General features: G+C 36.9%; 2 protein-coding genes across 7 annotated transcripts in view; one reads left to right on the top strand and one right to left on the bottom strand.

Annotated features, from left to right (window-relative positions):
- plcd3b (phospholipase C, delta 3b) overlaps nucleotides 1-10,196 on the bottom strand; it is a 95,173-nt gene extending 84,977 nt beyond the window's left edge. The window contains exons 1-3 of one of the 4 annotated variants that reach the window (XM_048179463.1): nucleotides 9,920-10,196; nucleotides 9,364-9,461; nucleotides 8,383-8,550 (exon numbers count right to left, since the gene is read on the bottom strand). In XM_048179463.1, coding sequence (XP_048035420.1) covers nucleotides 8,383-8,550; nucleotides 9,364-9,433 — 238 coding nt within the window. In that variant the 5' untranslated portion in view covers nucleotides 9,434-9,461; nucleotides 9,920-10,196. Of the gene's footprint in view, nucleotides 1-3,974; nucleotides 4,076-8,382; nucleotides 8,551-9,363; nucleotides 9,462-9,919 lie in introns of those variants that run through there. The other 3 variants (XM_048179462.1, XM_048179465.1, XM_048179464.1) reach the window with 3 other exon arrangements.
- Nucleotides 10,197-10,528: 332 nt separating this feature from the next.
- Nucleotides 10,529-16,643, top strand: acbd4 (acyl-CoA binding domain containing 4). 3 transcript variants are annotated; one of them, XM_048179476.1, is made up of 12 exons: nucleotides 10,529-10,623; nucleotides 10,783-10,828; nucleotides 11,070-11,216; nucleotides 11,418-11,538; nucleotides 11,661-11,745; nucleotides 11,924-12,044; nucleotides 12,174-12,302; nucleotides 14,193-14,281; nucleotides 14,480-14,597; nucleotides 15,188-15,402; nucleotides 15,788-15,841; nucleotides 15,965-16,643. In XM_048179476.1, exons 3-12 carry the CDS (start codon nucleotides 11,129-11,131, stop codon nucleotides 16,088-16,090), a joined length of 1,146 nt encoding a protein of 381 aa, XP_048035433.1. In that variant the 5' UTR covers nucleotides 10,529-10,623; nucleotides 10,783-10,828; nucleotides 11,070-11,128; the 3' UTR covers nucleotides 16,091-16,643. The 3 variants fall into 3 exon arrangements, with proteins under 3 accessions (XP_048035433.1, XP_048035432.1, XP_048035431.1); XM_048179475.1 differs by having other exon boundaries at nucleotides 14,363-14,597; nucleotides 15,188-15,375; XM_048179474.1 differs by having other exon boundaries at nucleotides 14,363-14,597.

Genomic DNA, 16,643 nt, shown 5'->3' with positions numbered 1-16,643 from the left:
TTTGTGCTGGCTACTGTATACAGGCCACCAGGGCACCATACTGACTTTATCAAAGAATTTGCTGATTTTCTATCAGAGTTAGTACTGGCTGCGGATAAAGTCCTTGTTGTTGGTGATTTTAATATCCATGTAGATAATAATAAAGACGCATTTGGATTGGCATTTGCAGACATTTTAAACTCTATTGGAGTTAGACAACACGTGTCAGGACCCACTCATTGTCGTAATCATACCTTAAATCTAATACTGTCGCATGGAATTGATATTGATGCTGTTGAAATTCTACAGCAGAGCGATGATATATCAGATCATTATTTAGTGTCGTGTATAATACAGTTAGCCAAGGCTACAAAACCACCACCCAGCCATAAATATGGTAGAACCATCACTTCTACCACTAAAGATTGCTTTATAAATAATCTCCCCGAGCAGTTTCATCGCCTTAGTATACCAGACAACTTAGAAGAACTCGATGCTGCAACAGAAACTATTGGCTCTCTCTTTTCCAGCACATTAGATGCAGTCGCTCCTTTACGTCTAAAGAAGATTAAAGAAACTAATCCAACGCCGTGGTATGATGAGCACACTCGGGCTCTAAAACGAGCTGTGAGAAAAACTGAACGTAGTTGGAAGAAAACAAAACTAGAAGTTTTTCGCCTTTCGTGGAAAGAAAAAATGATTGAGTACAGAACGGCTATAAGAAATGCTAGATCTACTTATTTTTCAAATCTCTTAATAGAAAACAAACATAATCCTAGGTACTTATTTGACACAGTGGCTAAATTAACTAGAAACAGAGATTCAACTGCTGACGTTTCCATAGAGCACAGCAGTAATGACTTTATGAACTTCTTTACTTGCAAGATTGATAATATTAGAGAGAAAATTAAAAACATGCAACCGTCTACAGTTTCGCTTCAGACAGTGCACTGTAGTGTCCCTGAGGTAAAACTAGAATCATTCGCCGCTATAGGAGAGGAAGAATTATCTAAACTTATCAAATCATCAAATCAACAACATGTATGTTAGACCCAATGCCGACTAAACTACTGAAAGAAATGCTTCCAGAGGTCGTAGGTCCACTTCTTGATATAATTAATTCATCGTTAGCACTAGGATACGTGCCAAAAACTTTTAAGCAGGCTATTATTAAACCTCTTATTAAAAAACCTCAACTAGATCCGAGAGATTTATTAAATTACAGGCCAATCTCGAATCTACCTTTTCTGTCAAAGATACTAGAAAAGGCAGTTTCAACACAACTGTGCTCCTTTTTAGAAAGAAATGGAATCTGTGAGGATTTCCAGTCAGGATTTAGACCATACCATAGTACTGAGACTGCTCTCGTTAGAGTTACAAACGATCTACTCCTATCATCCGATCGTGGCTGTATTTCTCTATTAGTGTTATTAGATCTCAGTGCTGCTTTTGACACTATCGATCACAACATTCTTTTAAAAAGACTTGAAAACTATATTGGCATTAGTGGAATTGCTTTGGCATGGTTCAAATCTTACTTATCTGACCGTTATCAGTCTGTAGTAGTTAATGAAGAGATGTCATATCGATCACAAGTTCAATATGGAGTACCACAAGGCTCAGTACTAGGACCGTTGCTTTTCACTCTGTACATGCTGCCCTTAGGAGAGATAATTAGGAAGCATGGTGTTAGTTTTCACTGCTACGCTGACGATACTCAGCTCTATATTTCCTCGCGCCCTGACGAAACCTACAAATTCACAAAACTAACAGAATGCATAGCTGACATTAAAAACTGGATGACAAGAAATTTCTTATTATTAAATTCAGAAAAAACTGATATCCTAATCTTTGGACCAAAAACTTCCTCACGAAAAAACCTTGAATACTCTCTTGACGGGTGCTCCATTAAACCTTCGTCCTCAGTTAGGAACCTGGGTGTGCTCTTTGATACCAATCTTTCATTTGAAAGTCATGTTTCTAGTATCTGTAAAACCGCCTTCTTCCATCTAAAAAATATATCTAAATTACGACATATGCTCTCAATGACAAATGCGGAACAGTTGGTTCATGCATTCATGACCTCAAGACTAGATTATTGTAACGCTCTACTGGGTGGTTGTTCTGCTCGGCTTTTAAACAGACTACAGTTGGTCCAAAATGCGGCAGCTAGAGTTCTTACTAGAACCAGAAAGTATGACCATATTAGCCCAGTTCTGTCAACATTACATTGGCTCCCTATTAAACATCGTATAGATTTTAAAATCTTGCTACTTACTTATAAAGCTCTAAATGGTTTAGCTCCCCAATATCTAAGCGAGCTCTTGGTGCATTATAGTCCTTCACGTCTATTGCGATCTCAGAATTCAGGCCAGTTGATAATACCCAGAATATCAAAATCAACTGAAGGCGGCAGATCCTTTTCCTATTTAGCACCTAAACTCTGGAACAATCTTCCTAGCATTGTTCGGGAAGCAGACACACTCTGTCAGTTTAAATCTAGACTAAAAACACATCTCTTTGCTCTTGCATACACATAACACATTATCAATACATTAACAATTTTCAAATCCGTTAAAGGATTGTTACGCTGCAATAATTAGGTCGGCCGGAACCGAGAACATTTCCTATAACACTAGATATACCTGTACATCAGAATAAGAATGGCATCTACGCTAATATCTGTCTCTCTGCTTATCCTGAGGTTTGCCGGGTGCTGGATCCAGGCCGTATCCAGATCAGATGGAGAACCTGTGTCTGGACCTGACTACAACGTAGCCCAGGAGACAATGGGCCTACAGATCCAGTTCTGGCTGCATCTATAATTCAGATTTTTAAATCTCCGTATCCGCTTACATATATTTATATATAATCTATTTTTAATCTCTATAATAAAAATGTATAATTCAGATTTTGATCTCCATATCCATTTACATATATTATATATATCTTCCAAGGGGTTTTTTCCCTCCTAGGACTTTTTTCCCAGTGTTAGCACGCTGGGTTTTTCTCCTAGGGGGTTTTTTCCACCCCTGGGAGTCAGCCGACATTGGCTTAATGTAGCACCATCTTGTATATGTTACATATTACCACGCTTGTTTGTACAGCTTATTTTTAACCACTTCCCTTTTTTCTGTGCTTCTAATATGTAAAGCTGCTTTGAAACAATTACCAATTGTAAAAAGCGCTATATAAATAAATTTGACTTGACTTGACTTGACAAAGACACCTGCAACAACAACAACAAAATACAGTGCATGCATAAATATTATGCAAGTTGATTTTCTGATCAGATTTTTTTTCCAAACACATTTTACCAATTCCAAACCACATCAATCTTAATAACTACTATTAATTTTATATTTAATCATTTATAAGTGATATATATATTTGTTCATGAAGGCTGAAAGTGAAAAACGCCTTATATTCAGGTGTGCATAATCAGGGCTGCATTAAGACTACAAGGGGCCCCTGGGCTTTACCTCTTGAGGGGGCCCTTCATCCACCAGCACTATTACCTATATTCAGGGGTTAAATTGGGCTGAGGCCCGGCACATAGGCTTACGAGGGCTCGACATACGCTTGTCCGGGACTGCGGGATTTTTGGATTTTTTTGAAGTGAAAGAGAATTTTACTTGCCTGACCAGATAAGTAGCTTGATTAAAATATCAATAACAACCAAAACGCGAGAATGATTAATCTAGCTTAAGTGGCGACTGATAGGATGTACTGGCTGTGATATTGCGCTGTTGAGGATCACGTAACCTCTTGAGGAGAATTCAAAGCAAATGAGCTCTGCTCACACAAAGAAACTCAGTTATCATGTTGCAATAAAAATTCAATTAATTTCAAATTTAGCTAGCTATTTACGACATATGATAAAGTTAAGCATCACACGACCGAAAGTGCTGAATTCCTGAATATCACCTCGATTGAAATTGACACTAATTTCATACAACAGTTCAATAAAAAAGTAGTTAATATCAATCACTTACGTTTTAGATGCAATATGCCTGTTTTTGTTCTATTGTAGCAGCGAAAATAGTTCCAAACAAAGCAGAAGCAGTGCATCTCGCAGCTGCGCTCAGCCGTTTTGAATGATTCAGCGTTTTGAACGAATCGGTTGAGTGAAGATTCAATCGCCCATTCATAAACAACTGCTTCATTCTTGATTCAGAGTGAATCATTTGAATAAATGACTCAGTGGCTCACTCATTAAGACGGTCACTTGCCGCCATCTACTGGCGGCTTAATTTCATGTTTAAAAGTATAAATTTCCCACCAACATTTATTTGTATATTCAAAAATATTTAAAGAATCTCATAATATTATTGAACGCAGTTGTACTTTTTCAGTGTAAATTATTTAATTTGGTAACAGCCCTATAGTGTCTTACTATTTTAATTTATCAAATGTAAGAATATGAAATAAAAGATTTGAATAATAGTAAATATTTTTTTTTCCAGACAAGCTACTTTTTTTACTCTGACAAGTAAATTACCAATTTAGTTGTCCAAAGGACAAGCACAAAACCAGGCTTAATGTCGAGCACTGTATTTTGTATTTATATTCTGTCCTTTAATGGTAGCATCACTCTTATATTTGATACTGACACAAAGGAGAAGGCACAGGCCTACAGAAATATTTTATTGTCATCAGATGTAGCTTTCACAATACCAGCATCTATAGAATGATTTTGATCAGCATTTTATTGTTCATAGCAGAGGGCTCTCTCAACTTGTTATATTTTACAGTTTGTCAAAAGATACGATTTTGTAGTCTTTGCATACACATGCACCCCTCGAAAGCCTGAAACCACAGAGCCCCCCCACATAACAAATCCCAATTTAACCCTTGCCTACATTCACTCAATCTTCTTAATCACAAAGTGCACGTTATCAGCCTTTTATTTTGCATGAATAAATGCCATTACCAAAACATCCGAAACTATAGGTCTGTTATAAAATATAAATATCACTGCATTAACTACATATTGGCACATTGTCTGAACTATTTGTACAGGCTACTCATTTCGAAGGCTGCATCCTCCAGAGGTCGCATTTGAAGGCTGTATACGTCATTGACACCAGCTCATTTAAGAAAAACAACCGTTGAAAGAAAGAAAAAACAGCATTTTGCACCTCACGAGGAATAAGCATCAATTTTATTATGGTTAATTTTCTTAAATAAGACATCCTTAATGATGTATGCAGCCTTCAAATGTGAGCTCCAGAGGACGCAGCCTCTGAAATGAGACGCAGATTCGAACAGTAACAAAGGCGCCAGTTTTACCATTTCAATTCCAGCGTGAGTCCTTGTCTTTTGGAAGTGCATGCAAAGTGGATTTGCTTTTACACCGTAGAGATGTCATGTCAACATGTCAACAACACAAACCAAACTCTTCCAGTCTCAGCTTTTTGAAGTCTCAGTCTTCCAGTCTCAGCTTTTTGAAGTCTCAGTCTTCCAGTCTCAGCTTTTTGAAGGCGGGTCAAAATAGATGTTGTTCGCGAGCAACCGGCTGCCATTACGCAAATTTTTACATTGTTATGTAGGTTTGTAATAGAAAGTGAGACTGGAATTGCTGAAGACTCATTTTGGCAGTTCAGAATCAATTCATTCTTTAAGGCAAAAATTACTTTTTTATCCTGCACTTTGATCTTTAAAACACAAGACAAAAACACACGCAAGTTCGACCCAAATGTTTAATGTCATGATTGTTACCATTAGTAGCCTACCATTAGTATTTGCATTAGTTTATATCCAGCTGGTCACTTTTATCGATTAGTTACGCAGCAAAGTTGCATAATTAAAACTAGTGTCATGAGAAAGCAAACTGTATTGTCATGCAGCAGACATATATAAACAAATCAGAAATGCATTTGATTTCAGTTCTCTTTTATCATCACTGTAATACAATAAATCTTATTTAAATAATAATCAGTGTTCTAAAATGGAAGCAAATAATGTATTCATACATACAATGTGTGTCTAATGTCAATGTGGCCTTTGTGTAGATATTTAAAGATGGTCATCTTTATGCATGACTGTTTTATGGATTTATGTTTTCATGGATTTATATGAAATGGTAAGACTTTATAATAAGATTCAGATTACAGATGGTAAGGTTAATAAAAGTATTGTTCATTGTTAATTTCAACATTTCAACATTTTACCTCATTGAACGTTTTCAGAAACTGTATTTTTGTAGGCTATGATTTGTATTTTTATTGGACTACTAACGACAGGGTTCAGTGAGTGAAGGGTCACACATCGGTCGATAAGCGTAGCGCCGCACCACGTCTTTAAAATTCGAACACATTGTCTTCTTTGGGGCTGTTCACACAGAACGCGCTTTTCTGCGCTACTTTTTCTTTGTTTTTCTATGTAAACATGCGCTAGAAGGACGTGCAGAACCGTTGCGCTCGCGTCTTGATGCATAACATGGCGTTCTAAAGCCATGAATCAGTTCAGCTAAGTTAAAAAAAAGTTTTAAAAAGCGTCTCGAGACCTTGCGGTTTCCCCCATTCCACTGCCCGCGTCTCGCGTTTTTCAAAGCAAAAACGCGTTGTGTACGCACACAAGCAGCGCCACTGGGTCTGTCCGCGTTGTCCAGATACTGATACTTAGTTGCTTGCTGCTAGACGCGGCGCGTCGTAATGAACTTCACGCGCAGAACAGCACATGTATTCAAATCAAAGCGATGTTAAAGGGACAGTCATCACATTATAAAATGCGGTTATGTTTTTTCCGGCATCACCGAGGCCCTCCCTCAGCCCGGGGCCCTGGGCTTAAGCCCAGGTAAGCCCGTGCATTAATGCGGCCCAGTGCATAATTATTAAGCAGGTTTTGTTTTACAAATAAAATGAGACAAAAAGAAAATTGACTCATACAGAAAAGTCAAATATTAATAAATGCCCGTGAGAAGAATGCTATACTAATGCAACACTAGAAATTGCAAAGTTAAAGCATGACCATTGGACAGCGAAATGCTCACTGGGTCAGCAGGGTCAGACAAAAACACAAAAAACACATGTTAACTGCAAAAGAATTAAGAATTAAGGTGAAGAATTAAGTGTGAAATCACCAGGAACCCTTTAGTCTCCAGCGCCACCATTTTCCAGAACTGCAACCTACCTGGAGTCTCCAGAAGTGTAAGAGTAAGAGTATAAAACTATAAAATGAATGAGGGTAGCTCAGATAACTTGATATTGAAATAATCTGATAAGAAATATTTGAGTTTGTAGTAAAATCTCTGACTTCTGATACAATGGTATCTAAGCATAGTTTAAGAAATTTTTCATCTCTTAAACTCTAAAGGAGACACACTACTGTTCAAATGTTTAGGGTCAGTAAGATTCTTTTAAAATCTTATTTTTAATTAATTTTTTAAAATTAATTTATTATTTTTATACTTTCAGCAATGCATTCATTTTATCATTAAGTGACAGTAAGGACTTTTACATTGTTCCAAATGCTGTTCTTTTGAACTTTATAAATATCATAGTTTCCACAAAAATATTAAGCAGGAAAACTGTTTTCAACATTAATAATAATAAAAAATGTTTCTTGAGCACCAAATCAGCATATCACAATGATTTCTGAAGACTCATGTGACACTGAAGTAATGAACGCAGAAAATTATTTGCCCTCACAAGAATAAATTACATTTAAACAAATTACATTAAAACAGTATTACTGTATTTACTGTATTTTTGATCATTTTTGCAGGCTTGGTGAACCTAAGAGACTTCTTTCAAAAACATTAAAAAAATCTTACCAATTTAAAAAATCTAAAAAAATCTTTTTAACACTATAGTGTATAGCAGGAAATGTTGTCTAGAAGAAACAACTGAGATAAAAAAAAAAATTAATTCCTGCAGGCGCACACACTACAGCGTTAGTGTACAAGTGGGTGTTCACGCACATGTCTCGGCCACATCACACAAAACATGATCTTTCCAACTAAAAGCAATTAAAGACCATAATTCTAATTTAAAACGTGCAGAGCTGCCAGGGCAATGATAATTATTCATGTGAACTATATGGAGCACACCATAAATTGAAGGGCTGCACTCTTCCCATGTAGTCACAGAGTGTAATTAGAGTGTAGTGAAGTTTAGAGAACCCCCCTGTATGAACTACAAATAGGCCAGCCCTGTAATGACTGTCAGTGCTGCGGCCAGTAGACCTGGATCCTGCCAGTTTGGGCAGCCATAATTAGGAGGTGTATTTACCGGGAGGGGCACGTACATTTCCACAGCACAGAATAGTATCATTTATCTACACACTTGCTTCTTCATGAAAACCTTATTTTGAACATTTTCACACTCAGCACACTATGAAAAAAAATAATAATTCTAATCTAATACATAAAAACACTATATGCTTAGTATGACAACTCACAGGACTGTTGAGTTTTGGCTTTGTTGGTGGCCTTGTTGGATTCACACCAAACGGTGACTCCATCATTTAACAGCTTTAGTATGCGCTTCCTCTTCCAGCGTGGAGAACGCACCTTCGTCATAGAGGAGCCCTGCAGCATTGTCTTCACATCGTCATCGTCCTGGACCCCTGCAGGATTTCATTAATAAGACTGATGATATTGGCACTCTAAAAATCAGTATTAAGATCCTATGAAACAAAACTATTCAAAACAAAACTGTGTGTAACCATAATAATACCTAATGTGAGTGAAAGCAAAAAAAAAAAAAAGAAAAAGAAAAAAGAATTTCTTTAATAGTATAAGTTCATAATATATTTATTTATACCGGTCATTATAACATACCTCACATCATGACGAGTGGGTCTTTAATTTATCTTCATTTTAATTAAAAAGCTTTTATGTATTCTATTTTAATTTCTACCAGCCAATGATGATTCTGAAAGAAAACGCGCAGGGTTTATTATAGTAGCCTAAAAAACACAACTTTCACGCGCATCTTACTGACAAATAAACCACTCTTATCTCAGTATTGGTGTTACTGTTGTTGTTATTTTAACAAACAGTTTGCTTCGTATATATTCAGTTTAACAGCATTAAGTTAAAGAGAGTAAACCTTATCACTCAGCTAAACTCTGCACATGCATCACTTGGGTGTTAGGCTAATGCATGTCCTTGAATGAGCGTAGCCTAACCGCTTAGGTAGTGTCAAAGATATGACCCATTTCAGAGGCTGCCAAAATTACAATTTAAAATCAGTCAGAGCTACAGAAATACATCTTCATATTTACAAAGCAACGCTCCATAGGCTTATGCGTACGTCCAGCGGATTGGGTGGTTGGGGGATCAAGCCTTCTTTAAAGGGGTCAGACCCCCCATATTACTTAATATGGAATATGAAGTAGGCTAATATGGAATATATATAAATATATATAATGTCTTACCCAATTTTATCAGGGGATCGTCTGGTTTAAGTTGGGACGTCCCGGCTCCATTCTTCTCCTTTCTCAACATGACGCTGTAGGTCCTCTTGCGTCTTAAGCTAGGGTTTATGTGAATAAATATGGGTGTCTAGTTGGTGTGCAGTAATGATACAGCTCTAACTGTATATATATATATATATAGAGAGAGAGAGAGAGAGAGAGAGAGAGAGAGAGAGAAACAGTGTAGACACTGCCCCTCTCTGATGAGCTCATGAATGTTAAAAAGCTGCTGTGCCGTTATATGACATTATGTTATATTGTCTCCGGTTGTTATTTAACAAGTTTACGATACACAAATTCTAACCTACATAAATATAACGACAGAGATTGCTACCCCTTAAAAGCACATAAAGCACAGATTTGGGTGTCCAATAAAGATGCTATTGTCTTATCTATGGTCTAAAACGGCAACCTCAAATTCATTATTTTAATCAACGACAATTTATAAGCGTTCAAATAGACAGACAGACATGGAAAATCTTGTATCTTCAAATCAAAACGCGAAAACCAAACCCACCGACAATATACAGCAAACAGGCTGATGAAGGCTGGACTACATAATGACTTCTTACCATAGACAGCTTTGTGCAGACGACCCTGTGCTGAGATCAGGATTAATAAAATGTCTCCCTCTAGCGATGTCAACTTAAAAAACAACCAACTGAATCAATCAAAGCCGATCGACTGAACATCTATTTCAAAGCGTAAGGAACGATACAAGTTTCACGTTTGTAGTGTTTTTTCTACCACCCATTAAAGTAAGATTGATGTATGCATTAGGCCTTTTTTATTTAAATCCAAACAATTTTACAGAAAATACGTTGTGCAAGCTAAATGCAACATTAGTGAGAAACGCAAATGAAAGATGCTGAAAGGTAAACACTTAAAATAAATATTTTCTCAAAATTATACCCATTTTTTCTGTTTGTTTGCTGTTAAAATATGCCGTCAAAACAATAAAATAATTACAATTAATGTTCTTACATTTTGTTAAAATTATCATGTAATTATTAATTGTCAAACACATTTAATAAATATCTTAAGTTTACACATTAACTTTGACAACTTAAAACCGAATTTTTGTAAAATCTATTGTTTTTCTCTTTATTGCGAATTTAACACGTCATTGGCTCTCGTTTTGAGACAGAGACAAATCATCACCGTGAATACTCTATCACGTGACATGACCAGGAAGTGAACTCCTGTCCGAAATTCCAAAAGGTGAGCGATCTTATTTTATTAGTATTTTTTTTTTTTTTTTTTTTTTTTTTTAGAGAACAGCAGCATACCGTTTTCAAACTGATTGTGCAAAGAAATTGTGCACTGCTTTTGTAAATTGTGTTTCCAATGTGACCGGTCGTTATATTGTTTTTATTACAGTTATAGATATATGTTCGGGCGTTATGGCAGCAGCATTACAGGGCAGGTGAGTTGAACCTAGCCTACTCTGCTTGACCTCCTGGCTAATAACCTGAAATCAGAGAGGGCAGAACATCTAAATCATCTTGATGAATAAAAATAATTATATTCATTTTAATGAAGGGGTTTTAATTTCATAATCTTTCAAAAGTGCCTTACAAGTAATCCGAGAATACAATTTCTTTCTAAACTTTATTTCTGAACATTGTATATAATGGCAGAATGACACCAGTGAATATAATTTACAGGCTGTCCAGTTAATGAACATTCAGCAGCAGAAGTGTGGGAAAAATACAGACCGTATGATATGCCAGCTCTTACAATGTCAGAGACCGAGGACTGTCAAAGGCGCTTTCAGGCGGCTGTCGACGTCATTCAAAGCCTGCCCAAAAACGGTAGCTTTGCTCACCATTGACAAAAATTACATGATTGTACTTAACAGGCATCATCATATTGTAGCAGATGTAAAACTTGCACAGCTTGTCATTGCAAACATTTCTGTAAATATGAGTATGAGTCCACCACATCACACTGATTCACATAAATTGCAGCAGGTTGTGACAACAGGGGAAAAATTTTAATTCGCACTTGCACAGGTTCTTACAGACCCTCTTATGAAGTGATGCTGCGGTTTTATGGCCTGTACAAACAGGCAGTCTGTGGCCCATGTACAGCATCACGCCCTGGATTCTGGGATCCTATAGGCCGTTACAAATGGTAAAGTTTTAACCAATTTTTAACCAACTTTCATATTTCAGTTCCATTGTGTGCCTAATTAAAGTAGATGTGATGAGAGCAATTTAGAAACTTAATGGAATGTTTTCCTGGTCTTGTGTCAGGGATGCTTGGAATCAGCTGGGAGACATGAGTCGAGAGAGTGCCATGGCTGCTTATGTGGATGAAATGAAGAAAGTTGCACAAGAGGTTTGAGAGCTTCAATGAAACCTCATTAATCCATAAAGCAACTTTAGGCAAAAGGAAGTATTGGGTATATGTTCTCTAAATCATATCACTGTAAATAACATGCAAATTTGTGTTCAGAGTGGCCAGGCAAATGATTTGTTTCCATAAAAAATTATTTGTTGTTTTATATCACTAACAGGTAATAGACACCATGCAAATCAATGAGAAGACTGCATCCCTTTTTCACTATTTTGAACCTCTCTATCACGTCATTCATGATATGCCTAGACCTCCAGAGGCACTTTTATCTCTCAGATCAGGTGTGAATTATTATTATTATTATTATTATTAGTAGTAGTAGTAGTAATAGTAGCAGTAGTAGTAGTATTTTTTGTAAAATACTATGAGTTCTGTGTTATAAGCCTATGATTTCGGTGTTCATTTCAAAGATGTAAATACCAAAGAACCAGTTGATGGTTTGGCTGAACATGATGTGGAGAAGGCAACTCAAGAACGGGCTCTTCAACAGGAGGACACAGAGACTGTCCCTGACAATGAACTTCAACCAGAGAGCACAGGTAGTGGAATGATTGTCTATAAATGTTGGATGTCCAGAAAAATTTGGAGTTCACCAAACACACACTTTTTCACAATGGAAGAACTTGGGTTTTCAGCTTGTACAAACAAATACTTGTAATTTTACTCTGATCATTTTCACTTTATTAATTTAAATTATAGGAACCTACTATGGCTGAAATGCACCAGTCTTGATCACTATCCAAACATGTCTGACCACAGTTGCTTTTCAAACATTTGTCAGTTGCAGTAAAAAATGATGCTAAGACTGTGTGTGTGGTATTTCTACTCTTTCATCGCTGTATACAGGTGCTGGTCATATAATTAGAATATCATCAAAAAGTTGATTTCACTAATTCCATTCAAAAAGTGAAACCTGTATATTATATTCATTCATTACACACAGACTGATATATTTCAAATGTTTATTTCTTTTATTTTGATGACTATAACTGACAACTAAGGAAAATCCCAAATTCAGTATCTCAGAAAATTAGAATATTACTTAAGACCAATACAAAGAAAGGATTTTTAGAAATCTTGGCCAACTGAAAAGTATGAACATGAAACGTATGAGCATGTACAGTACTCAATACTTAGTTGGGGCTCCTTTTGCCTAAATTACTGCAGCAATGCGGCGTGGCATGGAGTCGATCGGTCTGTGGCACTGCTCAGGTGTTATGAGAGCCCATGTTACTCTGATAGTGGCCTTCAGCTCTTCTGCATTGTTGGGTCTGGCATAATCGCATCTTCCTCTTCACAATACCCCATAGATTTTCTATGGGGTTAAGGTCAGGTGAGTTTGCTGGCCAATTAAGAACAGGGATACCATGGTCCTTAAACCAGGTACTGGTAGCTTTGGCACTGTGTGCAGGTGCCAAGTCCTGTTGGAAAATGAAATCTGCATCTCCATAACCCTAACCAGCAGCTGGAAGCATGAAGTGCTCTAAAACTTCCGGGTATACGGCTGCTTTGACTATGGACCTCAGAAAACACAGTGGACCAAAACCAGCAGATGACATGGCACCCCAAACCATCACTGACTGTGGAAACTTTACAATGGACCTCAAGCAACATGGATTGTGTGCCTCTCCTCTCTTCCTCCACACTCTGGGACCCTGATTTCCAAAGGAAATGCAAAATTTACTTTCATCAGAGAACATAACTTTGGACCACTCCGCAGCAATCCAGTCCTTTTTGTCTTTAGACGCTTCTGACGCTGTCTGTTGTTCAAGAGTGGCTTGACACAAGGAATGCGACAGCTGAAACCCATGTCTTGCATACGTCTGTGCGTAGTGGTTCTTGAAGCACTGACTCCAGCTGCAGTCCACTCTTTGTGAATCTCCCCCACATTTTTGAATGGGTTTTGTTTCACAATCCTCTCCAGGGTGCAGTTATCCTTATTGCCTGTACACTTTTTTTCTACCACATCTTTTCCTTCCCTTCGCCTCTCTGTTAATGTGCTTGGACACAGAGCTCTGTGAACAGCCAGCCTCTTTTGCAAAGACCTTTTGTGTCAATGGTCGTCTTTTGGACAACTGTCAAGTCAGCAGTCTTCCCCATGATTGTGTAGCCTACATAACTAGACTGAGAGACCATTTAAAGGCCTTTGCAGGTGTTTTGAGTTAATTAGCTGATTAGAGTGTGGCACCAGGTGTCTTCAATATTGAACCTTTTCACAATATTCTAATTTTCTGAGATACTGAATTTGTGATTTTCCTTAGATGTCAGTTATAATCATCAAAATTAAAAGAAATAAACATTTGAAATATATCAGTCTGTGTGTAATGAATGAATATAATATACAACTTTCACTTTTTGAATGGAATAGTGAAAAAAATCAACTTTTTGATGACATTCTAATTATATGACCAGCACCTGTATGTGTGTAGAGCCACTTCTCTTTGAGGGTCAGGGGCTGACTAGTGACTCAGACAGTGAAGTCTTCTGTGACTCATTGGAACAGCTGGACATTATTAAGGTATGAAATTTGACTAAATTGAATTAAAATTTATGTGATGAAATATGACCCATGTTTTGTACACTTTTTATGCCATTACAGCTTGCTGAAATGCCAGGTGGTAATTCCAATTTCCAGAATAGTCATGCTGCGTGCATGACTATTTTGGAAACTGATACCTCTGGAATCCAGGAGCATCATTACAGCCCTCTCTCTCAGGTAACTCAGATGGGTGCTGGACATGGTGGTGAGGGGGCAGAAGATAGGCATGGTCCTCCCATGCGGAGGAGGACTGCAGAAAGAGAGGGAATGCAGCAGGACTGGAGGGACCCTTCTGGTGCGGTTAATATGGATTTTTAATTCCACATTATAAACCACAACCCCTGTCATCTCTGGGTTCCTTGTGTCACTATTATAAGTGACACCATATAACAAAAACTTGGGTAAATTTTATAAAATTGTTTAAAATATCCAAACACCCAGATCCCTACACTTACACTACCATTCAAAAGTTTGGTCAGTAAAATTTGTTAAATTTTTAAATGCACCAAGGGTTATTTGATTAAAATACAGTAAAAACAATAATACTGTGAAGTATTATTATGATTGAAAATAACTTTAGTAGTTGGATTCATTTTAAAATGTAAATTATTCCTGTGATGATAAAGCTGAATTTTCAGCAACCATTACTCCAGTCTTCAGTGTCACATGATCCTTCAGAAATCATTCTAATATGCTGATTTGGTGCTCAAGAAATGAAATTGCCTTCAGGTCTCAAGCAGAATTCACTCAAATGATCTTTGTTACCACATTATCAGTGCAGATGAAAATTTGGATGTTATCCCCAATATTGAAACCATGTTAAAGAAAAAAGAACAAAAACAAAAAAAGAACAACAAATTGTGTATGCATATGTTTTTGCTATAGGTTATATGGCTCACCGCAATGCTAGATGGCCGGAGCGGCTCTCCTCAGGGGCTGGTTCTGGGCAAGGGGGAGGGGACGATTCTAAAGGTGGGCCTAACAGGCTACAGGACAGCCAGGTGGAACAGCAGATCATTCTTGCCTTACAGCAACTCAGAGAGGACATGCAGAGTGTCAGAGAACAACTAGAGGTAGTTGAAGGTCTTGCGACTGCAAATGTAAGGAAGCTGAATAAAATTTTTATCAAAAAAGATTTTATATCAAAACTGAGCAATATAAAGAATAGAGGCAGGACACTGCATGATTTCAATTAGCAAATATGAATTTGAATATGAAAATAACATTTTTAAGAATTCAAGAAATGGCTCAAATATAAAAATATGTATCACCAGAAGGATTAACCATAACTGCAGTCATAAATGGTATGCTACTTTAAATGACATTATACTTGTATTAAAAAAAAAAAAAAAAATTGATCTGTAAATTTTTTTTCTGCATTAATCTTTTATTTTCACCACTAGTGTTTTAAGAATGAAAATTAACTTCATGTTTTCACATGTATCTTTATTTTTATTCTATCTGTATCTGTATATTTATTTTAAGGCTCAAAATTCACAATGGAGATCCCATTTACGATTCACAGCTGCAGAGGCAAAGGTAAAACTTCTGACAGAGCATGAGTCTCAAGAAGAAATTGCTGCTTGTCACTGCTATGTATTTTGATCAGATATGTGTGTAAAAGAAAATTCTTTAATATTTTAATTTCTGTTTTGCTGACAGGAGAAATGGTGGCCATTTGACTTCTCTGGACGCACATTGCTGCTCTTGTTGGTGTGGCCTTTTGTAACTCAGGGCTTAATGTTTTTGTTGAGGCGGAAGAAGAGAAAGATTCATGTGTGCATATAAATTTACTGTACTGAGTAGAAATTAAAGTAACAGTCAAACTAAAGAATGACCATAAGTGTGACCTGGTGTTCAGGGCTTCAAGTATAGTACTTGTTTGTTAGCGTCAGGTGAAGAGAAGAAAAGTTCTAACATCATATCTCTGAAATCGGATCATTTATCTTGTATGACCAAGATTCTGCAGTTCTGGAGTCCAGAAGCTTATTATGTAATTAAATGTTCATGGTGTGTAATGCTGGTTAAATGTAGCTATGTGCAGAGACTTTGTCAATGATGTATGATATCCATACTCTATTTTTGAAAATAAGTCATGTTAATTAGTATCTCTTTGTTGATGGTTGAAAATGTAAATGCAATCTGCACCACAAAAGAGAACAGACCTGCTGATCATACTTGCAGGATGCAGACAGTAACCTTTGCGTGGGGAACATAAGATGCACCGAAGCTGTCACTCTGATATGAGATAAAAGGTCCAGCAATACAATATCTTCTGACCATAAACCATATTTTTGTTTGTTTTATAACGAGAGGATACAAATAAATGCACAAAACTGTC

The sequence above is a fragment of the Megalobrama amblycephala genome, unplaced genomic scaffold (assembly GCF_018812025.1).
Source record: "Megalobrama amblycephala isolate DHTTF-2021 unplaced genomic scaffold, ASM1881202v1 scaffold201, whole genome shotgun sequence".
Classification (NCBI taxonomy): Eukaryota; Metazoa; Chordata; class Actinopteri; order Cypriniformes; family Xenocyprididae; genus Megalobrama; species Megalobrama amblycephala.
This window is presented reverse-complemented; position numbering and strand designations above follow the sequence as displayed.